The sequence below is a fragment of the Pelobates fuscus genome, chromosome 8, assembly GCF_036172605.1.
Source record: "Pelobates fuscus isolate aPelFus1 chromosome 8, aPelFus1.pri, whole genome shotgun sequence".
Taxonomy (NCBI): Eukaryota; Metazoa; Chordata; class Amphibia; order Anura; family Pelobatidae; genus Pelobates; species Pelobates fuscus.
In genome coordinates this window covers 171,710,347-171,734,526 of record NC_086324.1, presented here as the reverse complement: position 1 = coordinate 171,734,526, position 24,180 = coordinate 171,710,347, and the positions used below count along the sequence as shown (strand labels likewise).

The 24,180-nt window shown below is 45.0% G+C and overlaps 1 protein-coding gene across 1 annotated transcript; it reads left to right on the top strand.

Moving 5' to 3' along the window:
* Positions 1-1,212: 1,212 nt before the first annotated feature.
* Positions 1,213-23,269, top strand: TNFRSF12A (TNF receptor superfamily member 12A). Its single transcript, XM_063430811.1, has 5 exons — positions 1,213-2,010; positions 19,768-19,869; positions 20,399-20,530; positions 21,548-21,602; positions 22,627-23,269. Exons 1-4 carry the CDS (start codon positions 1,917-1,919, stop codon positions 21,598-21,600), a joined length of 381 nt encoding a protein of 126 aa, XP_063286881.1. The 5' UTR covers positions 1,213-1,916; the 3' UTR covers positions 21,601-21,602; positions 22,627-23,269.
* Positions 23,270-24,180: the final 911 nt, after the last annotated feature.

Below are 24,180 nucleotides of genomic sequence, written 5' to 3'. Positions count from 1 at the left end.
GCTGTCTCCCCATTCTCCCATCATCTTACCCAGCTGGCTCCCCACTCTCCCATTATCTTACGCTGCTGTCTCCCCATTCTCCCATCATCTTACCCAGCTGGCTCCCCACTCTCCCATCATCTTACCCTGCCGGCTCCCCACTTTCCCATTATCTTACGCTGCTGTCTCCCCACTCTCCCATCATCTTACCCTGCTGTCTCCCCATTCTCCCATCATCTTACCCAGCTGGCTCCCCACTCTCCCATCATCTTACCCTGCCGGCTCCCCACTCTCCCATTATCTTACGCTGCTGTCTCCCCACTCTCCCATCATCTTACCCTGCCGGCTCCCCACTCTCCCATCATTGTACTGTGCTGTCTCCGCACTCTCATTCATTGTACCATGCTGTCTCCCCACTTTCCCATCATCGTATCCTGATGTCTCCCCACTCTACCATCACCGTACCCTGCTGTCTGCCCTCTTCCTTCACTTTTCTGTACCATGTGGCCTCCCCATTTAATCTCCCTCCAATGTTGTCGGTGCAGTCTTTTTCTCTCTCTCGTGTCTGCCATCAACCCTCTATCCCCCCACTGCCTGCCCTAATTAATCTAAAACCATTAACCGTATCTCCCCCACTGCCTGCCCTAATTAATCTAACACCCCCCACCTGTATCTCCCCCACTGCCTGCCCTAATTAATCTAACACCCCCCACCTGTATCTCCCCCACTGCCTGCCCTAATTAATCTAACACCCCCCACCTGTATCTACCCCACTGCCTGCCCTAATTAATCTAACACCCCCCACCTGTATCTACCCCACTGCCTGCCCTAATTAATCTAACACCCCCCACCTGTATCTACCCCACTGCCTGCCCTCTCCACATCTCTCCGTCCTCTCCCTGTTGTGTTTGTTCTCCCCTTTATAGCATGGCAATGTACAGCAGTTTTTCTTTCACGCAATCCATTCTTTCCCTTAATATTAGACCACATCTTTATACCATTCCTTGACCCTCCACCCCCACTCCCCCACTTTTCCACCCCCAGTTTCTCCCTCCCTTCCTCAATGCATGACACAGGTCTGTGGGCGGATTGAGGAAAAGAGAGAAAGAGCCAGGTTTATGAAGCCAGGAGGCAGACTGATTCATTCATTCTTTACAGCCGGAACTGGGAGCAGACCAGGCTGAGACCAGGGAAGGACAGAGAGAGAGAGAGAGAGAGAGAGAGAGACAGAGAGAGAGAGAGAGAGACAGATACAGACACACACACACAGATAGAGAGACAGAAACAGAGAGAGAAAGAAGGAATAAAGTGAGTTGGAGAAAAGAGAAAGGGATAGAAAGAGTAAGGAAGTAAGAGGAAACGAGGCAAGGAAGAGGAGATTGTAAAAGGGAGAGAGGAGAAGAGGAAGCGAGGAGTGTAAGAGGGAGAGAGGGAGGTGAGAGTGTAAGAGGGAGAGAGGGAGGTGAGAGTGTAAGAGGGAGACGGGAGGAAAAGAAGAGGGGGGTGTAAGACTGAGAGAGGAAGGGGGGAGTGTAAGAGGAGGAGAGGAGACACATGGAATGAGGCAGGACAGGGGGAGGTGTGTGAGTGACTAATCCATTCCTCCAGACAGAGAGAGGCAGACAGAGGCCAGGACTGGGGAGAGTGACTCATTCATTCCTTGGGATACAGACAGTCAGAGCAAAGCTGGCATCAAGGAGTGCTCACCTAGCTCAACACGTGGCAAAGGAGGGAGCAACGGCCTGAGGGTGCCACCGGTGTGAGGGGACACCAGCCTGAGAGTGCCACCGGTGTGAGGGGACACCAGCCAGAGGGTGCCACATACAGCATCACATTGCTACTGGTCTGAGTGTGCCCTTGGCAAACAAGAGCCACCAATCTGAGAGTGCCACTTGGAGTGTGCCACCAACTTAAAGCAAAAGTGTGCCACAGATCTGATGGTGCCACTGGCTGGGCAGATGATGGGGCTCACACGACATCCATTTGTGCTGCTGCTCCTGGTAGCAATGTGCAGAGGAGAACCAGACCCAGGTAAGAGGAAACATTGTGAGGAGGGGGAGCTTGTAAAATGGGATACCAAGTACCTGAGCGATGACATCATCACACCTGTGCTGTGACATCATCACACACAGAGTGACAGTAAGACAGCGGGTTCTGCAGGGTCCATGGCTGGCTCTACTGGCAAACAGGGGGTGGATGCTGAGATAGTCTGTGGAGGGGATAGGATAGCAGTGCAATCATCTGCAGATTTAAGCTTTAAAAATTATCCAATCTGCCCCGAAATGACCTGCTCTGCAATAAGTTTATAATAGGACACAAACTGCTCTGTATGACACAAACTGCTCTGTATGACACAAGCTGCTCTGTATGACACAAGCTGCTCTGTATGACACAAACTGCTCTGTATGACACAAGCTGCTCTGTATGACACAAACTGCTCTGTATGACACAAGCTGCTCTGTATGACACAAACTGCTCTGTATGACACAAACTGCTCTGTATGACACAAGCTGCTCTGTATGACACAAACTGCTCTGTATGACACAAGCTGCTCTGTATGACACAAGCTGCTCTGTATGACACAAGCTGCTCTGTATGACACAAGCTGCTCTGTATGACACAAGCTGCTCTGTATGACACAAACTGCTCTGTATGACACAAGCTGCTCTGTTTTTCTCCTTGTGCTTTGTGTGATGCAAGATATACAGTATGACGCAAGCAGTGGAGTCTTCTGCTGTATGTCTGCCCAAGGCATGTATTCTGTCCTGAACCAGTAACTGCTGGAGGCTGTGCCATGCTTTCACAACTCTGTGCCTTCCCAGGTATCCCCTCCTCTAGCTAATATGTCATACTACCTGTGTAACCCACTGCCTTACTGCATGCCTTATATTGGATATCCCTCACTGCATGCCTTATATTGGATATCCTCACTGCATGCCTTATATTGGATATCCCTCACTGCATGCCTTATATTGGACATCCCTTACTGCATGCCTTGTATTGGACATCCCTTACTGCATGCCTTGTATTGGATATCCTCACTGCATGCCTTATATTGGATATCCTCACTGCATGCCTTATATTGGATATCCCTCACTGCATGCCTTATATTGGACATCCCTTACTGCATGCCTTGTATTGGATATCCCTCACTGCATGCCTTATATTGGACATCCCTCACTGCATGCCTTATATTCGATATCACATATAGAATGTCACATATAAAATGGGATTTATAGAATGTCACACACAGTGCAATTTACATTATATCACATATAGAATGTAATTTATATATAGTTCTTTATACAGAATGTTCTATATACAGAATGTCACATGGAATGTTCTATATACAGGAGGTCACATGGAATGTTCTATATACAGGAGGTCCCATGGAATGTTCTATATACAGGAGGTCACATGGAATGTTCTATATACAGGAGGTCCCATGGAATGTTCTATATACAGGAGGTCCCATGGAATGTTCTATATAGAATGTCAGATATTAAATAATGTCCCTTATAGCTAAGGAATGGGGGGAGGGGTAGACCCCCCCTGTGATGACGTACTAGGTGAGGGGGCAGGCCCCCGTTGATGACGCACTAGGTGGGGCGGCATTAGGGGGAGGGGTTGTATTGTAGCCCCGCCCCGTTCAGACCCCAGCTCTTTTTATGAATGGGACAGATTTGCTCCTTGTTGAAACCCCGCCCACGCTCTGCTCTGATTGGCTGCCAAAGGATGACATCCCACATAAAGGAATGTGAGGCGGTGCCCCTCCCGCTTCCATGGATCACCTGGCCGTCATTTATATCACCTGCACTTCCTGCTGGCTGTTACCCATGTACCCAGCATGCATTGCGGGAGACACAGCGCCCTCCCCATCCCATGCATGGGGGGCTGAGGGGGGGCTGGGGGTGTAAAGACTAATTTGTGATTTCATTTTAAAGAAAAAAAAAATCTGGAATTCAAAATGTACTGGGAAAAAATATATAATAATTCCAGGGTGAAAACCTGCTAATTTAAATAATTTCCCCAAGTTAGCCTAAAGCTGTCAATTCTCTGAATAAAATACTCAGAGATAGTAATATCAGGTACTGGGAGACATGGGCAGAAACATAATAAAAATAGCAATTAAAATATAAAGAGCGATCTGTCAAAACAAACCAAGTTAGATCTCAGTGCAAGAGGATATAAATAAATCTTATTTTATTATTCCCACATTTATTTACTGTCTGACCTTTATCACTGCGCAAAGTAAGGATTTACTTCCAAATAATGGCTCTGATATTAAAATAGTATATTGGAAGCCTATACTACGTAATGCATCATGTTATTAAAATACATATGGAACAGTCATCATACACGTGATAAGCCTAATAAATACAGACTGTAAGCTCGTTTGAGCAGGGCCCTATTCAACCTATCGTTCCTGTAAGTTTTCTTGTAATTGTCCTATTTATAGATAAATCCCCCCTCTCACAATATTGTAAAGCGCTACGGAATCTGTTGGCGCTATATAAATGGCAATAATAGTAAAGTAATATGATATATGTAGCTACGTAATAACAAAAATCTTCTCTTAACTTGACAGATTCTAAGGGGGCAGGTATGAATGAGCAGATTCTCAGGGTCAGTGGTGTATCCTGGTTTTGTGCTGCCCTAGGCTTCTCAGTGTTTCTCAGTGTTAGGGGGTAGATCCTCTGGTTTAATGGGCAGATTCTCAGGGTTAGGGGGTAGATGCTCTGGGTAAATGGGCAGATTCTCAGTGTTAGGGGGTAGATCCTCTGGGTACATGGGCAGATTCTCAAGGTTAGGGGGTAGATGCTCTGGGTACATTTTTGCACAATTATTTAATAAAGTGTGAATTGCCGAGAAGTGAATTCAAAGAGAATTTCAAATCTGGGGCCAAAAGTAGCCAAAAACACAAAACTGACTTGAAATTCACTTTGAATTCGCAAAAATTCACAGTTACACGGTTAAATATTCAATGAGAATTAAGGAATCCAAAGCAAATTTAAAATTTAAGGAAAAAAATAGTACAAATGGCACAAAATCTCCACGACAGATATGCTATCAGTTTGGCTGCTTTGGCTTTTAGTATGAAATTCACTTTGAATTCATAGAAACATAGAAACATAGAATGTGACGGCAGATAAGAACCATTCGGCCCATCTAGTCTGCCCAATTTTCTAAATACTTTCATTAGTCCCTGGCCTTATCTTATAGTTAGGATAGCCTTATGCCTACCCCACGCATGCTTAAACTCCTTTACTGTGTTAACCTCTACCACTTCAGCTGGAAGGCTATTCCATGCATCCACTACCCTCTCATTCCCAGCAATATCCACTTTAGTGATTACCACGCTCAGTGATAAGCAGTAATAACACAGCCAGGTGTAATAATACAGAGTGATACAGTAACACAGCCAGGTGTAATAATACAGATAGAGAGATACAGTAACACAGCCAGGTGTAATAATACAGAGAGAGTGAGACAGTAACACAGCCAGGTGTAATAATACAGAGTGATACAGTAACACAGCCAGGTATAATAATACAGAGAGAGTGATACAGTAACACAGCCAGGTGTAATAATACAGAGAGAGTGATACAGTAACACAGCCAGGTGTAATAATACAGAGAGAGTGATACAGTAACACAGCCAGGTGTAATAATACAGAGTGATACAGTAACACAGCCAGGTATAATAATACAGAGAGAGTGATACAGTAACACAGCCAGGTGTAATAATACAGAGTGATACAGTAACACAGCCAGGTATAATAATACAGAGAGAGTGATACAGTAACACGGCCAGGTGTAATAATACAGAGAGAGTGATACAGTAACACAGCCAGGTGTAATAATACAGAGTGATACAGTAACACAGCCAGGTATAATAATACAGAGAGAGTGATACAGTAACACAGCCAGGTATAATAATACAGAGAGAGTGATACAGTAACACGGCCAGGTGTAATAATACAGAGAGAGTGATACAGTAACACAGCCAGGTGTAATAATACAGAGAGAGTGATACAGTAACACAGCCAGGTGTAATAATACAGAGTGATACAGTAACACAGCCAGGTATAATAATACAGAGAGAGTGATACAGTAACACAGCCAGGTGTAATAATACAGAGTGATACAGTAACACAGCCAGGTATAATAATACAGAGAGAGTGATACAGTAACACGGCCAGGTGTAATAATACAGAGTGATACAGTAACACAGCCAGGTGTAATAATACAGAGTGATACAGTAACACAGCCAGGTGTAATAATACAGAGAGAGTGATACAGTAACACAGCCAGGTGTAATAATACAGAGAGAGTGATACAGTAACACGGCCAGGTGTAATAATACAGAGAGAGTGATACAGTAACACAGCCAGGTGTAATAATACAGAGAGAGTGATACAGTAACACAGCCAGGTTTAATAATACAGATAGAGTGATACAGTAACACAGCCAGGTGTAATAATACAGAGTGATACAGTAACACAGCCAGGTATAATAATACAGAGTAATACAGTAACACAGCCAGGTATAATAATACAGAGAGAGTGATACAGTAACACAACCAGGTGTAATAATACAGAGTGATACAGTAACACAGCCAGGTATAATAATACAGAGAGAGTGATACAGTAACACGGCCAGGTGTAATAATACAGAGAGAGTGATACAGTAACACAGCCAGGTGTAATAATACAGAGAGAGTGATACAGTAACACAGCCAGGTTTAATAATACAGAGTAATACAGTAACACAGCCAGGTATAATAATACAGAGAGAGTGATACAGTAACACAGCCAGGTGTAATAATACAGAGTGATACAGTAACACAGCCAGGTATAATAATACAGAGAGAGTGATACAGTAACACAGCCAGGTGTAATAATACAGAGAGAGTGAGACAGTAACACAGCCAGGTATAATAATACAGAGTGATACAGTAACACAGCCAGGTATAATAATACAGAGAGAGTGATACAGTAACACAGCCAGGTGTAATAATACAGAGTGATACAGTAACACAGCCAGGTATAATAATACAGAGAGAGTGATACAGTAACACAGCCAGGTGTAATAATACAGAGTGATACAGTAACACAGCCAGGTGTAATAATACAGAGAGAGTGATACAGTAACACAGCCAGGTGTAATAATACAGAGAGAGTGAGACAGTAACACAGCCAGGTATAATAATACAGAGTGATACAGTAACACAGCCAGGTATAATAATACAGAGAGAGTGATACAGTAACACAGCCAGGTGTAATAATACAGAGAGAGTGATACAGTAACACAGCCAGGTGTAATAATACAGAGAGAGTGATACAGTAACACAGCCAGGTATAATAATACAGAGAGAGTGATACAGTAACACGGCCAGGTGTAATAATACAGAGAGAGTGATACAGTAACACAGCCAGGTGTAATAATACAGAGAGAGTGATACAGTAACACAGCCAGGTTTAATAATACAGATAGAGTGATACAGTAACACAGCCAGGTGTAATAATACAGAGAGAGTGATACAGTAACACAGCCAGGTGTAATAATACAGAGTGAGACAGTAACACAGCCAGGTGTAATAATACATGCATGATATAACATACAGGTGTAATAATACATGTATGATATCACATACAGGTGTAATAATATAGTAACATATAATAACAGTCTCTGGTAGTGACATTCTCTCTCTCAGACAGTCTGCCATTATTCTGTCTCTCTTCCTTGTCAGTCTCTCCTTCCTTCATGCCTGTCTCCCAGTTTAGCTCCTGACCTCACCAGCTGAGTATGGGACCTGTGAGTGACTCACCCATGGAGGGGGGAGAATGGGGCAAACAGTCTCTCTCTTCTCTTCCCTTTCTCCTCTTTTCAAGGCTTCCTCCCCGCCCCCCTCACTCCCTCCATGAGTCACTTGACCAGTGAATCCTCAGGTTGGTATGTGAGAGAGTGGGAGGCTGTCTGATAGAGACTGTATTATAAAGAGAGAGTGTGGGGCATGCTGCCATAGAGAGAGAGGGAGACTCGTATACAGAGAGAGACTGCAGTATATATATAGAGAGACCCTTATACATAGATAGACTGCCATACAGAGAGAGAAAGAGACTGCAGTACATAGAGAGAGACTCTTATACATAGAGAGAGACTCTTATACACAGAGAGACTGCAGTATATATATATATAGAGAGAGAGAGAGAGAGAGAGAGAGAGAGAGAGAGAGAGACTCTTATACATAGATAGACTGCCATACAGAGAGAGAAAGAGACTGCAGTACATAGAGAGAGACTCTTATACAGATAGAGAGAGAGAGACTGTTATACAGAGAGAGAGAGACTTCGAGAGAAAGGGAGACTGCAGTACATAGAGAGAGTGAGACTCGTAAGCAGAGAGAGACTCTTATAAAGAGCAAGAGAGAGACTGCCGTACAGAGAGAGAGAGAGAGAGACACTGCAGTACATAGAGAGAGAGACTCTTATACAGAGAGAGAGAGACTCTTATACAGAGAGAGAGAGAGAGACTCTGAGAGAAAGGGAGACTGCAGTACATAGAGAGAGTGAGACTCGTATGCAGAGAGAGACTCTTATAAAGAGCGAGAGAGAGACTGCAGTACATAAAGAGAGATACTCATACAGAGAGAGAGAGACTGCAGTACATAGAGAGAGACTCTTATACAGAGAGAGACTGCAGTACATAGAGATAGAGACTCTTATACAGAGAGAGACTGCAGTACATAGAGAGAGAGACTCTTATACAGAGAGAGACTGCAGTACATAGAGAGAGAGAGAGAGAGAGAGACTGCAGTACATAGAGATAGAGACTCTTATACAGAGAGAGAGAGACTGCAGGGCATACTGTTATACAGAGACATTAGGGTATAGACTCAGATTCCATTATACAGAGAGAGAGACTGCAGGGTATATAGAGAGAGACTGCAGGGTATATATATATATACAGAGAGAGAGACTGCAGGGTATATATCATATAATCATTAAACATCCCACAAGCAGCCCCCGTCCATCAGGGCTCCCCTATGTTCTGGTATTATTGGTACCCTTATCAGGCAATAGTTCTAGTCATGTCTATAAAACATGGATTTATTTACTTCTGTTTTGTGTTAACTTTATTTTTATTTATTTTTTTAAAAAAGGATTCTGCATATTTTAAGATTCTTTATTTATCTTTTAAATCTGTTTGGTCCTAATGTGGTTGAGAGATCAGATGTTTTCCCAAATATCGCACGCCAGTTGCCATGTTGGGTTTGCATATTTGCAGTACTGCTGCCTTCTAGCCATCGTGGTTGCCACATCATGTGAGAGGCTTATAAAGAACACAGTTTCCATCCATAAAGGTTCTCGTGTAGTTACCACACAGGTCATGCTACGGGAAGGTGTGTAATTGTCATGATTGTAATCTACGCTCATTGTATTATCTGAACATACAAAAATGGATCCCAATCCCAGCATTAGGTCAGATTTTCTCAAATAAATTGGGGGAAAGGGAACTAGAAGTTTTTCCCACCCAATGAGAAGGCGTTAGCTCATCAATGCTCTGAAGGTATTGTATAAAAATGTAATGCTCTGAAGGTGTCTGGCCTGGAAAACTCATCCAGTTCCCCTCTCAATGAAGTCCCAACAGACTCACACATGCAGCTTGGACTCTATTTGCCAGAAACCCATTAATTAAATAGCAACAAGTAGAGGCCACCTTGACCTTCATTAACCAGTAACAGGTGGAGGCCACCTTGGCCTTCATTAATCAGTAACAGGTGGAGGCCACCTTGGCCTTCATTAATCAGTAACAGTTGGAAGCCACCTTGGCCTTCATTAATCAGTAACAGGTAGAGGCCACCTTGGCCTTCATTAATCAGTAACAGGTAGAGGCCACCTTGGCCTTCATTAATCAGTAACAGGTAGAGGCCACCTTGGCCTTCATTAATCAGTAACAGGTGGAGGCCACCTTGGCCTTCATTAATCAGTAACAGGTGGAGGCCACCTTGGCCTTCATTAATCAGTAACAGGTAGAGGCCACCTTGGCCTTCATTAATCAGTAACAGGTAGAGGCCACCTTGGCCTTCATTAATCAGTAACAGGTAGAGGCCACCTTGGCCTTCATTAATCAGTAACAGGTGGAGGCCACCTTGGCCTTCATTAATCAGTAACAGGTAGAGGCCACCTTGGCCTTCATTAATCAGTAACAGGTGGAGGCCACCTTGGCCTTCATTAATCAGTAACAGGTGGAGGCCACCTTGGCCTTCATTAATCAGTAACAGGTAGAGGCCACCTTGGTCTTCATTAATCAGTAACAGGTGGAGGCCACCTTGGCCTTCATTAATCAGTAACAGGTGGAGGCCACCTTGGCCTTCATTAATGAGTAACACATGGAGGCCACCTTGGCCTTCATTAATCAGTAACAGGTGGAGGCCACCTTGGCCTTCATTAATCAGTAACAGGTAGAGGCCACCTTGGCCTTCATTAATCAGTAACAGGTAGAGGCCACCTTGGTCTTCATTAATCAGTAACAGGTGGAGGCCACGTTGGCCTTCATTAATGAGTAACAGGTGGAGGCCACCGTGGCCTTCATTAATGAGTAACACATGGAGGCCACCTTGGCCTTCATTAATCAGTAACAGGTAGAGGGCACCTTGGTCTTCATTAATCAGTAACAGGTGGAGGCCACCTTGGCCTTCATTAATCAGTAACAGGTGGAGGCCACCTTGGCCTTCATTAATCAGTAACAGGTAGAGGCCACCTTGGCCTTCATTAATCAGTAACAGGTAGAGGCCACCTTGGCCTTCATTAATCAGTAACAGGTAGAGGCCACCTTGGCCTTCATTAATGAGTAACACATGGAGGCCACCTTGGCCTTCATTAATCAGTAACAGGTGGAGGGCACCTTGGCCTTCATTAATCAGTAACACGTGGAGGGCACCTTGGCCTTCATTAATCAGTAACACGTGGAGGGCACCTTGGCCTTCATTAATCAGTAACACGTGGAGGGCACCTTGGTCTTCATTAATCAGTAACACGTGGAGGGCACCTTGGCCTTCATTAATCAGTAACAGGTGGAGGCCACCTTGGCCTTCATTAATCAGTAACAGGTAGAGGCCACCTTGGCCTTCATTAATCAGTAACAGGTGGAGGCCACCTGTAGCGGTACTTACCTTATCCGGGGGCCGGCCGCGGTCCTCTCTTCAAGCCGCGCGCGGTCCTGCGGCTGCACGAGCCGCGCGCGGCTCATCCGACTGCTCTAACAGGAAGGCGGGCAGTGACCGCGAGAAGCGGTCACGTGTCCCGCCTGCAGCTAAGAGCGCGCCGCGAATCTCGGGCGCGCTCTTAAAGAGACAGTGGGAGCCTAAATTGCAAAAAGGCTCCCATTGGCTCCTGTCACGCCAATCACCCCATACACTTACCTGTTGGGGGAGTGGAAGAGACAGGAGCCAATCACGTTAGTTTGAAGGCTACTTATACTTACCCTTTTCCCTTAGTTCCTTGCCCTATCGTGGTTTCTGCTACAGTTCCCTTTAGTGCTTGTTGTATTCAGTTGTGTTTCTCCGTATTTGACCTTGGCTTTGTATTCTGACTTCGTTTTCGCTTTATCCTTGTCTGTACTGTTTGCCGGCTTGCTGATTCCTGTGTACCAGACCCCGGCTAGTTCTCGTTTACGCTGTCTCTTTGTGCCCTTGACCTCGGATCGCTCCTGACTCTGTACTTCTCCTTTACGTCGAGTCCGGCCACTCTAAGGTCCGGTAGACGTATCTCTCCTCTGTGCTGTCTTCTGTTTTGCTGGATCCTGCGTGTAGGGGTATATACACGTTACATTACGATAGGGCCATGGACCCCGCAGATTTAGCTCAACAGATGGCGACCCATGAGGCTAGATTTGTAGAGCAGGATCACCGTATGGATCAAATAGCTCAGGCTCTCCAGACGCTCTTAGCTAGAACCATTCCAGCAACCGCACCTAACCCTCCTGCACCCATGCTTCCTGAAGTATCGACTATGCCTAACGCTACAGCACATTTAACGCCTCCTCCTAGGTATGGAGGGGATTCTAAGACATGCAGAGGGTTCATTAACCAAATAGAGTTTCATTTTGAAATGTATCCACGTTCATTTCCCACAGAGAGGTCTAAAGTTGGGTTCTTTATGCACCAACTTACCGACAAAGCACTTGAATGGGCAAACCCTATTTGGGAGGCTAATGGACCTATGGTGCATAACTTTCACAGTTTCCTAACAGCTTTTCGTAGAACTTTTGATACTATGAAAAGGTCTAAGAATGCCGCTAGAGCATTAATGAGGGTTAAACAGGGTTCTAGGTCTGTGGCTGATTACGCTATACAGTTTCGTACCCTTGCCTCACAGGTCGATTGGACCAATAATGGGTTAACTACGGCCTTCATGGAAGGTTTATCAGACTCTATATTGGATGAGGTAGCAGCTAAGGAGCTTCCTATTGCCTTAGAGGACCTTATTGACTACCTCATCGATATAGATAATAGGATTCGTGACAGGCTCTATACTAAGAACAGGAATAGACGTTTTGTTACACCTATTCAACCCAGAGTTAATATACCGGAGAGTGTTAAAGTACCTGAAGAGGAACCTATGCAATTAGGGGTTGCCAAACTCTCAGATACTGAGAAATTACATAGGAGAAGGGAGGGACTCTGCCTATATTGTGGTAGGAGAGAACATATGGTAAAGGAGTGTCCTCTGCTCCCGGAAAACTCTCGCACCTAAGACCTTATAGGGGACTGGCCTTGGGTGTGATTTCTAAGTCTCCTACATTGCCTCCTAACCGACTGCTTCTCCCTGTTTCTTTACATATGGGAGAGAGTTGTATAGTTGAAAACATATACGCCCTGGTTGACTCTGGGGCAGCTGAGAATTTTATAGACTCTGGTTTTGTAAAGAAAAACAATATTCCCATCAGGGAGAAGGAGATACCCTTGGCCGTTGAGGCCATAGATGGTAGACCATTGATATCTCCAGTTGTTACTCACGAGACTGCACCGCTACACATGTACACAGGGGTTCTACACTATGAAACCATTCGGTTCCAGGTCATCACCTCTCCCTCTTCACAGTTGGTATTAGGGTATCCATGGTTACGTGCCCACAATCCCATTTTTGACTGGGAGACAGGGCAGATAAAATCATGGAGTGAAGCCTGCCATGAGTCATGTACTATTGAAGTCACGCCTGTGAATTCTATTAACGTTCCTACTGTTCCTCCTTTATCTACGGCTATACCCTCTCAGTATTTAACTTTAAAGACTGTCTTTGATAAAAGAGAGGCTGACAAATTACCGCCTCACAGACCCTACGATTGTGCTATTGATTTGTTGCCTGGTACTATACCTCCCAAGGGCAGGGTGTACCCCCTATCGGTTCAAGAAAACCGTGTCATGGAGGAGTACATTAAAGAATCATTAGAAAAGGGATTTATTAGGAGATCCTCTTCTCCGGCTGGAGCGGGGTTCTTCTTTGTATCGAAGAAAGAAGGTGATTTAAGACCTTGCATTGATTATAGAGGTCTTAATAAAATCACCATCAAAAATGCTTACCCTATACCGTTAATAACAGAATTGTTTGACAGGCTCAAACATGCTACGGTATTCACCAAATTAGATCTTAGAGGAGCATACAATTTGATACGTATAAAAAAGGACCACGAATGGAAAACAGCCTTTAACACTCGGTCAGGTCATTATGAGTATACCGTCATGCCATTTGGGCTTTGCAATGCCCCAGCAGTGTTCCAAGAATTTATTAATGATGTCTTAAGGGACTTTATTCACTCATTTGTTATTGTGTACTTGGATGACATTTTAATATATTCTACAGACATTCACACTCATCACAGACATGTTACGACAGTTCTGAAGACCCTTCTTGCTAATGGTCTTTATTGCAAATTAGAAAAATGTCTATTCGACCAATCCGAGGTCCAGTTTTTAGGGTATTTGATTTCCGCTGAGGGTTTTCGGATGGATCCCCAGAAGCTCGCTGCGGTCATAGAATGGCCTCTGCCACAAGGTCTGAAAGCCATCCAGCGTTTTCTGGGTTTCTCTAATTATTATAGACGTTTTATCAAAGGTTTTTCGTCTATAGTAGCGCCTATTACTCGTATGACTAAAAAGGATGGCAATACACGTGTCTGGTCTACTGAGGCACTTCAGGCTTTTGACTTTCTTAAGACTACGTTCGCCTCTGCCCCTATTTTACAGCATCCTGTCCCCTCATTGCCATATATACTTGAGGTTGATGCTTCCGATATAGGGGTAGGTGCTGTCTTATCCCAAAGAGAGTCTCCTGACAAGCCATTGCATCCTTGTGGCTTCTTTTCTAAACAAATGTCCAAAGCAGAAAGGAATTATGATGTGGGTAATCGCGAACTCCTTGCTATCATTTTAGCACTTAAAGAATGGAGACATTTGTTAGAAGGCACTAAGGATCCCATCCTCATATTTACGGATCATAAGAACCTGTCCTACCTTAGCGAAGCTAAAAGATTGTCTTCCAGGCAGGCTAGGTGGTCACTGTTCTTGTCTCATTTTAATTATATAATAACCTACAGGCCAGGCGACCGGAACACTAAAGCGGACGCTCTGTCCAGACAATTCGAGACTATTGACAAACAGGAGATTGATGTCACTCCTGTCATTCCCCCAGACAGGATAATAGCAACTACTATATTGTCTATTTCCTCGTCCCTCTTGCAGGCCATACAAGCGAAACAGAGCATGGCACCTGGCGAGAGGCCTAATGATAAATTGTTCGTTGACGTTCCCGAGAGACGGGATATTCTGTCACTGTATCACGATACTAAGACTGCTGGACATCCTGGTATTTCCAAAACAGTGTCAGCCGTTTCTCGGTATTTCTGGTGGGATACCTTACGTAAGGATGTTACTGACTATATAAGTGCTTGTTCTACTTGTGCATGTATGAAAACCTCTCGTAGAGTTCCTTGTGGGCTGTTGCATCCGTTACCCGTTCCCGAGAGACCTTGGTCTAATCTATCAATGGATTTTATTGTTGAATTACCCCCTTCGAATGGTAACACAGTCATCCTAATGATAGTAGATCGGTTTTCCAAAATGGCTCACTTTGTGTCTCTTCGCAAGTTGCCCACTTCCAAGGAACTGGCTCTTATCTTCGCTAAAGAAGTGTTTCGATTACATGGTATTCCCTTATCTATTGTATCCGATAGGGGTAGCCAATTTATTTCCAGGTTCTGGAAAGCCTTTTGTTCGGAGATGGGTATTTCCCTCTCATTTTCTTCCGCTTACCATCCCCAGTCTAATGGAGCTGCTGAACGTGCCAACCAGTCTCTGGAGCAGTACCTCCGTTGTTTTGTGTCTCACCATCAGGACAATTGGTCTGACCTGCTTCCTTGGGCTGAATTTGCTCGGAATAACGCCACTCATGATTCTTCCGGCAAAAGCCCTTTTTACGTTGTCTATGGCCAGCATCCCGTTGTTCTTCCGGCTGCATTCTCCTCACAGGGCATGCCAGTTCTGGATGAGCATTTGGCTGGTTTGCGTAATACTTGGGAGCAGGTTCAGCGTTCTTTGGTGGACTCTGCTGCCCGCCAGAAGGCTCAGGCTGACAAGCATCGCAGAGCGGCTCCTTCCTATGTTGTGGGGGACAGGGTTTTGCTTTCCACACGGAATATTCGCCTCCGGGTGCCTTCTATGAAATTGGCTCCCCGCTTCATTGGTCCTTATCGCATTATACATAAGGTTAATCCCGTTTCTTATGCCTTGGGTCTGCCTAAAAATCTGCGTATACCCAATGTATTTCACACCTCGTTGTTGAAGCCTTACGTACGCAACCGCTATACCCGGAGTACACCCCCTCCCCCTCCTGTCTCTGTGGAGGGTCATGAGGAGTTCGAAGTGTCTGCTGTTATTGACTCTCGTTTCCTCAGGGGTCGGCTTCAGTACTTGGTACATTGGAAGGGTTATGGGCCTGAGGAGCGCAGTTGGATTTCTGCGGATGCTGTTCATGCTCCCCGCCTTGTACGTTCTTTCCATTCGCGTTTTCCTGCCAGACCTGGTCCTGCCCGCCCGGAGGGCGTGTCCTCAGGGGGGGGTACTGTAGCGGTACTTACCTTATCCGGGGGCCGGCCGCGGTCCTCTCTTCAAGCCGCGCGCGGTCCTGCGGCTGCACGAGCCGCGCGCGGCTCATCCGACTGCTCTAACAGGAAGGCGGGCAGTGACCGCGAGAAGCGGTCACGTGTCCCGCCTGCAGCTAAGAGCGCGCCGCGAATCTCGGGCGCGCTCTTAAAGAGACAGTGGGAGCCTAAATTGCAAAAAGGCTCCCATTGGCTCCTGTCACGCCAATCACCCCATACACTTACCTGTTGGGGGAGTGGAAGAGACAGGAGCCAATCACGTTAGTTTGAAGGCTACTTATACTTACCCTTTTCCCTTAGTTCCTTGCCCTATCGTGGTTTCTGCTACAGTTCCCTTTAGTGCTTGTTGTATTCAGTTGTGTTTCTCCGTATTTGACCTTGGCTTTGTATTCTGACTTCGTTTTCGCTTTATCCTTGTCTGTACTGTTTGCCGGCTTGCTGATTCCTGTGTACCAGACCCCGGCTAGTTCTCGTTTACGCTGTCTCTTTGTGCCCTTGACCTCGGATCGCTCCTGACTCTGTACTTCTCCTTTACGTCGAGTCCGGCCACTCTAAGGTCCGGTAGACGTATCTCTCCTCTGTGCTGTCTTCTGTTTTGCTGGATCCTGCGTGTAGGGGTATATACACGTTACACCACCTTGGCCTTCATTAATCAGTAACAGGTGGAGGCCACCTTGGCCTTCATTAATGAGTAACACGTGGAGGCCACCTTGGTCTTCATTAATCAGTAACAGGTGGAGGGCACCTTGGCCTTCATTAATCAGTAACAGGTAGAGGCCACCTTGGTCTTCATTAATCAGTAACAGGTGGAGGGCACCTTGGCCTTCATTAATCAGTAACACGTGGAGGGCACCTTGGTCTTCATTAATCAGTAACAGGTGGAGGGCACCTTGGCCTTCATTAATCAGTAACAGGTAGAGGCCACCTTGGTCTTCATTAATCAGTAACAGGTGGAGGCCACCTTGGCCTTCATTAATCAGTAACAGTTAGAGGCCACCTTGGTCTTCATTAATCAGTAACACGTGGAGGGCACCTTGGTCTTCATTAATCAGTAACACGTGGAGGGCACCTTGGTCTTCATTAATCAGTAACACGTGGAGGGCACCTTGTAAACAGAAAGCTCCACATTTGTCCAAAACCTCTACTTATTGTTTATCAGAGATGCTTGGTCTCCAGCAGCCCAGCCTCTAATTACAATATGGTGGAGGCAGAGCTCTGCTTCTGCCTGGCATCATACCACTTCAGACCAGGGATGGGGCAGCGATTAGCTGAGATCTATTAAACCTTGGTATGGTGTTAAGAGGAGCATAGCTCTGCCATTTTGTCATTGGAGTCCAGGTGGCACGCTGCCAGGAAATAGAGCATATCTTCTAAATGGTGAGTAAATCATGGACTCCAGGCACCGTAACCACTTCAATCAGCTAAATTGGTTATTTTGCCTAGAGTGTCCCTTTAGAGGGTTGGAGGTTTTACCCTGTGGAGTCTTCCCACCGTTTTGTCCAACCCTCACCATTGTTCCTTTCCAAACTGGTTTAACTGTCAGTGATGGCATTCTCACCATCCTGTCTGGTGAACATCGGGGCTTGCACTACTATTGCCACAAATTCCCCAATCAAATCGCTTGATTTTCCAGCAGCAAGCTTCTCATTGAGGTCGGGGCGGGACAGTTAACCTTCTTACGTGTCCGTTTAAGGAGTAGTAGGAAAGTGAGAATTGGTAAGAATAATAGTGTAATAGTGAATAACCTGTATGTGCCCCAGAGCTGCCTCTACAAGGGCAAGGGGTGTTGGCAACTTCTCACCTGGAAGAGGCAATGCAAACTGTTGACCATTTTTGCATCTGAACTAAACCAGGATCCTCGACCAATTGTATCATATTTGAGCCCACGAGGATTTCCCGTTAACCGGACAATTCCCTGATTGCACCCCTTCCCTTAATGTGCCAAAAATCAGCCCAGCACATCTCCCCCTGTATTTAAACCCACAGAATGGTGCCGTGAGGCTGCAGAACGCATTTCCTGCTTGTTTATGTGTTGGGGGGCCAGGTGAAGGGGTATTAATAAGCTGGGCCTGACCACATGCTGTACCCATTACATGGCTGTGATAATGCTGAGCTAGCACCATGTGTGCGTGTAAATAATCCCTGCCATATCACCCGATACCCCGCCACTCCGGGCACATGATGGCCCTGACATAATCTTCCCAGATAGGCCGATGACATCACTACATGAACTATATATATCTATATACACACATTATGTAATGATACAAACCTCTCTGAGCTGTATAGTAATGTCAGGTGTCTGCATTGGGGAACAGAGTACTGTGTATACTGATATAATGGCACTGAGTATACTGATATAATGGCACTGTGTATACTGATATAATGGTACTGAGGATACCGATATAATGGCACTGAGTAAACCCATATAATGGTACGGAGTATACCCATATAATGGCACTGAGTATACCGATATAGTGGTACAGAGTATACCCATATAATGGCACTGAGTATACCGATATAGTGGTACGGAGTATACCCATATAATGGCACTGAGTATACCGATATAGTGGTACGGAGTATACCCATATAATGGCACTGAGTATACCGATATAGTGGCACTGAGTATACCGATATAGTGGCACTGAGTATACCGATATAGTGGCACTGAGTATACCGATATAATGGTACTGAGTATACTGATATAGTGGCACTGAGTATACCGATATAGTGGCACTGAGTATACCGATATAATGGTACTGAGTATACCGATATAGTGGCACTGAGTATACCGATATAATGGTACTGAGTATACTGATATAGTGGCACGGAGTATACCCATATAATGGTACCGAGTATACTGATATAGTGGCACTGAGTATACCCATATAATGGTACTGAGTATACTGATATAGTGGCACTGAGTATACCGATATAATGGCACAGAGTATACCGATATAATGGTACTGAGTATACTGATATAGTGGCACTGAGTATACCCATATAATGGTACTGAGTATACTGATATAGTGGCACTGAGTATACCGATATAATGGCACAGAGTATACCCATATAATGGTACTGAGTATACTGATATAGTGGCACCGAGTATACCCATATCATGGTACCGAGTATACGGATATAGTGGCACTGAGTATACCCATATAATGGTACCGAGTATACTGATATAGTGGCACTGAGTATACTGATATAGTGGCACTGAGTATACCGATATAGTGGCACTGAGTATACCGATATAGTGGCACTGAGTATACCGATATAGTGGCACTGAGTATACCGATATAATGGCACTGAGTATACCGATATAATGGCACAGAGTATACCGATATAATGGTACTGAGTATACTGATATAGTGGCACTGAGTATACCCATATCATGGTACCGAGTATACTGATATAGTGGCACTGAGTATACCCATATAATGGTACCGAGTATACTGATATAGTGGCACTGAGTATACCCATATAATGGTACTGAGTATACTGATATAGTGGCACTGAGTATACCGATATAATGGCACAGAGTATACCGATATAATGGCACAGAGTATACCGATATAATGGTACTGAGTATACAGATATAATATACCGATTTTGTTTTCAGAGGAGCAGTGCCCCTCAGGACGGTCATGGAGCCAGGATCTTGGGAAATGTATGGACTGCACTCTCTGCGAGACATCCAGCAAGAGCGATTTCTGTCACAAATGTAAGTGAGAGGGACCTGTTTGTTGGAGTGAGGGTCTGTTTTACACATTACTGGGAGTATATTGCTGTGGAGTTAAATAGGGACGTTAGTATAGGAAAAAGGGACAGAGGGATTTTGGTCCAAAATAGGGACTGTCCCTCCTAAATAGGGACTCTTGGGAGGAATGTTGCAGGGGCCTGTGGCAGTGTGAGAGTGACAAGATGACTGCCAGTGAAGCTGGGGCAAAGGTTTAAAAATAATATCAGGAAGTATTACTTTACTGAGAGGGTAGTGGATGCATGGAATAGCCTTCCAGCTGAAGTGGTACAGGTTAACACAGTGAGGGAGTTTAAACATGCGTGGGATAGGCATAAGGCTAGCCTAGCTATAAGATAAGGCCAGGGACTAATGACAGTATTTAGGAAATTGGGCAGACTACATGGGCCGACTTCTATGTTGCTATGACTGCCAGTGAAGCTGTGTATGTGTTTGTAGTACAATGTTGGGTCTGCGTCAGACTAATTAATGTCCTACTTCTTTTTTGTCTTAGGTGAGATCTTAGACCCATGGGATTTTCCATGGCTCATAGTCGGATTGTCAGCTCTTGGGTCCATGCTCATCATTTTGATACTTGCTGTCACGGTGTACCTGACTCACTGCCGCAGGAAAAACAAATTCACCAGTAAGTATCAGTCCTAGAGATTATATACTGTATACCCCTACACATGCCCTGTGTATCAGTCCTAGAGATTATATACTGTATACCCCTACACATGCCCTGTGTATCAGTCCGAGAGATTATATACTGTATACCCCTACACATGCCCTGTGTATCAGTCCTAGAGATTATATACTGCATGCCCCTACACATGCTCTGTGTATCAGTCCTAGAGATTATATACTGTATGCCCCTACACATGCCCTGTGTATCAGTCCTAGAGATTATATACTGCATGCCCCTACACATGCTCTGTGTATCAGTCCTAGAGATTATATACTGTATGCCCCTACACATGCCCTGTGTATCAGTCCTAGAGATTATATACTGTATACCCCTACACATGCCCTGTGTATCAGTCCTAGAGATTATATACTGTATACCCCTACACATGCCCTGTGTATCAGTCCTAGAGATTATATACTGTATACCCCTACACATGCTCTGTGTATCAGTCCTAGAGATTATATACTGTATACCCCTACACATGCCCTGTGAATCAGTCCTAGAGATTATATACTGTATACCCCTACACATGCCCTGTGAATCAGTCCTAGAGATTATATACTGTATACCCCTACACATGCCCTGTGTATCAGTCCTAGAGATTATATACTGTATGCCCCTACACATGCTCTGTGTATCAGTCCTAGAGATTATATACTGTATACTCCTACACATGCCCTGTGTATCAGTCCTAGAGGTGCTGTGCTGTGTACCCCATCCCTGAGTACCTGTCCTAGAGGTGCTCTGTACACACTGTAAGGTGCACAGAGGGGGAGAGGGTAACAAGTCCTGGGAGTATCATTAATTAATTTGGCCTCCACTATAATAGTCTTGTTTGTGGACTACATTTCCCATGATGCAGTGTGCCAGGCTGGCCATCAGTGTGCCTATAGACTGAGAATCATGGGAAGTGTAGTTCACAGACAGGTGGTGTGTTGTTTTATTTGGTAATAATTGAGTCCGTTGTCTCCACAGCTCCCATAGAAGAGACAGGAGCGCACTCAGCTGAGGAGCTGCTAATACATTAATGGTAAGAGAGATGCTCTGCGTCAGAGAGCGATATGCTGCAGGTTTTACCATGGTTTATAACGAGGGGTTTCTCCATAATCTCTAACTTTGATCACCGATTTCACCTTCATTATCCCAATCAGTTCATTCTCTGAGATCAGGTCTGCAATGGCAGCTCCGGCGTTGAGCTATAGCTATGAAAGCCTGTCCGGCAAGCTTGGCGGCCATGTTGTAAAAAGTGTCCCAGCTGGGACTGTGTCATATTTGAAACCTTTATAATACACACAATCCAAAATTAGCTTTTGTTTCTCTTAGCCAGTTAAATATATATCTTGTATACATGCCAAATTTGCAAGACCCCCGACGGTTATATTACCGCTGGGGGTGCAGTGGGCGGAGGGGGCAGGTAACGGTGAGATTTACTTAGCTAAACATGCCCCTCGCGAGCGCTGCCATCTTCCTCTGTCAGCTCCTGGTGTTTCAGCGCTAGGAACCGATGTCACTGCTGTACGCTCATACATGCGCGAGAGTACAGCATTGTGTTCTCTGGAGGATCCCATGAGATCTCTGCATATCTCGACTGGATTGGGACAAAATCAGTACTCCATAAATATTCTATCGGAGGGGGAAGGGGGACCGATTTAAATAATTCTCAATCAATTCTCCTAGCATATAAATATTACTGTCTCAGAGATCTGACATTTTCTTTTAGTTAAAGTCACAATTTTATTTTACGAACACTATCAGCTGACATCGATGAGCTGAGCCCTGAGCTCAAGAGAGCGAACGGAAATTCCCGCTTAGGAACTTTCAGTCTCTCCAGCATTGGTAGTAGAGGAGGGAAGCGCTGTCTGACTACTTACCTTGGGGATGTAGTGGTTATGGTGCTTGCAGTGATGCGTTAGGCTTGGCCATGCTGTGCCCGGAACGTACCGTAACAGAATACTAGTCCTAGGAAGCAATGTGCTGCAGTTCTGTCTCTCTGTTGTCGCAATGCTCTGCAGAATACCATTCGAGTAATGATCCTTCTCTTATCTCCTCTCTAGGTTACCAATACCTCCATGACCCCGGACAAACAGGGAGGACGCTGCTATCCATGCACTGTGTTATACATGTGTATATATATGTATTAAGGGTGTATAGATATGTATATGTGTGTATATTCCTGCGCAGGCCGTAGGGACGGATGCTATTTTGTTTAAACTCGTGCGAGATGTGATGCATTGCAGAGCAGTGACCTTACACGTCTCGTCCGGCATCGAAAACGCTTGATTTTTGCACCGTGATGGACACAGCTATCTCCTGCGTGATGTGCTGACCCAAGGCCCGGATTCCGCGGGGAGATTTATAAAAATGGAGCTCAAAGTAAAGGATCGTTCTCGGAGTGGAGCAATCGGCAGGAACATTCCACTGGTTGCCACGGTGATTGTGCCACTTTGAAAACATCGCCCAACCTCTCTCTTTCTGGTAACAGGTTTATAGATCTCCCCCTCTGACTCGCTCTTCACCTCCTCATCCTTGGTTTCTGTGGAGACGTCTCTGCTCTACGAGGTTCCAAAATGTAAAGAAATGGCACATTCCACCCCACACCACGTTAGATTGTAAGCTTTGCAGAGCAGGATTGGGTCCCTCCTATTTCACAAGTGCCTTGACCAAGCTGTAGGCAATAAATTATCAGTATTGTTTTCACGCGGGCGTTAATTTGTATCTTTATTAATCAGGTGGTTCGTACACCTGGGGCTGGATGAAGAGAAGATTTTGGAGAGGGCAATAATCTGGTCTCTCCAGCCCTGGGATTGCAAATAGGGGTGTGAGTGGGGGTGTGGCCAGGGGCGGGGCTGTATTGAGTGTGAGTGTGTGTGGCCGGGGGAGGGCTGTTGTGAGTGGGGGTGTGGCCAGCTGTTCTGAGAAATTTTAGGTGACTTACTAATAACAATTTATCCAACTAAAATGTAATTTATAACAAGAACCATGTATCTTATTTACACAGACTGATTTCTAAATACATTTATTGTATCTTAAAGACACATTACTGGGAGTATTATTGCTGTGGAGCTCTGTTATACACTCAGACACATTACTGGGAGTATTATTGCTGTGGAGCTCTGTTATACACTCAGACACATTACTGGGAGTATTATTGCTGTGGAGCTCTATTACTGGGAGTATTATTGCTGTGGAGCTCTATTACTGGGAGTATTATTGCTGTGGTGCTCTGTTATACACTCAGACACATTACTTGGAGTATTATTGCTGTGGAACTCGGTTATACACTCAGACACATTACTGGGAGTATTATTGCTGTGGAACTCGGTTATACACTCAGACACATTACTGGGAGTATTATTGCTGTGGAACTCGGTTATACACTCAGACACATTACTGGGAGTATTATTACTGTGGAGCTCTGTTATACACTCAGACACATTACTGGGAGTATTATTACTGTGGGGCTCTGTTATACACTCAGACACATTACTGGGAGTATTATTGCTGTGGAACTCGGTTATACACTCAGACACATTACTGGGAGTATTATTGCTGTGAAGCTCTGTTATACACTCAGACACATTACTGGGAGTATTATTGCTGTGAAGCTC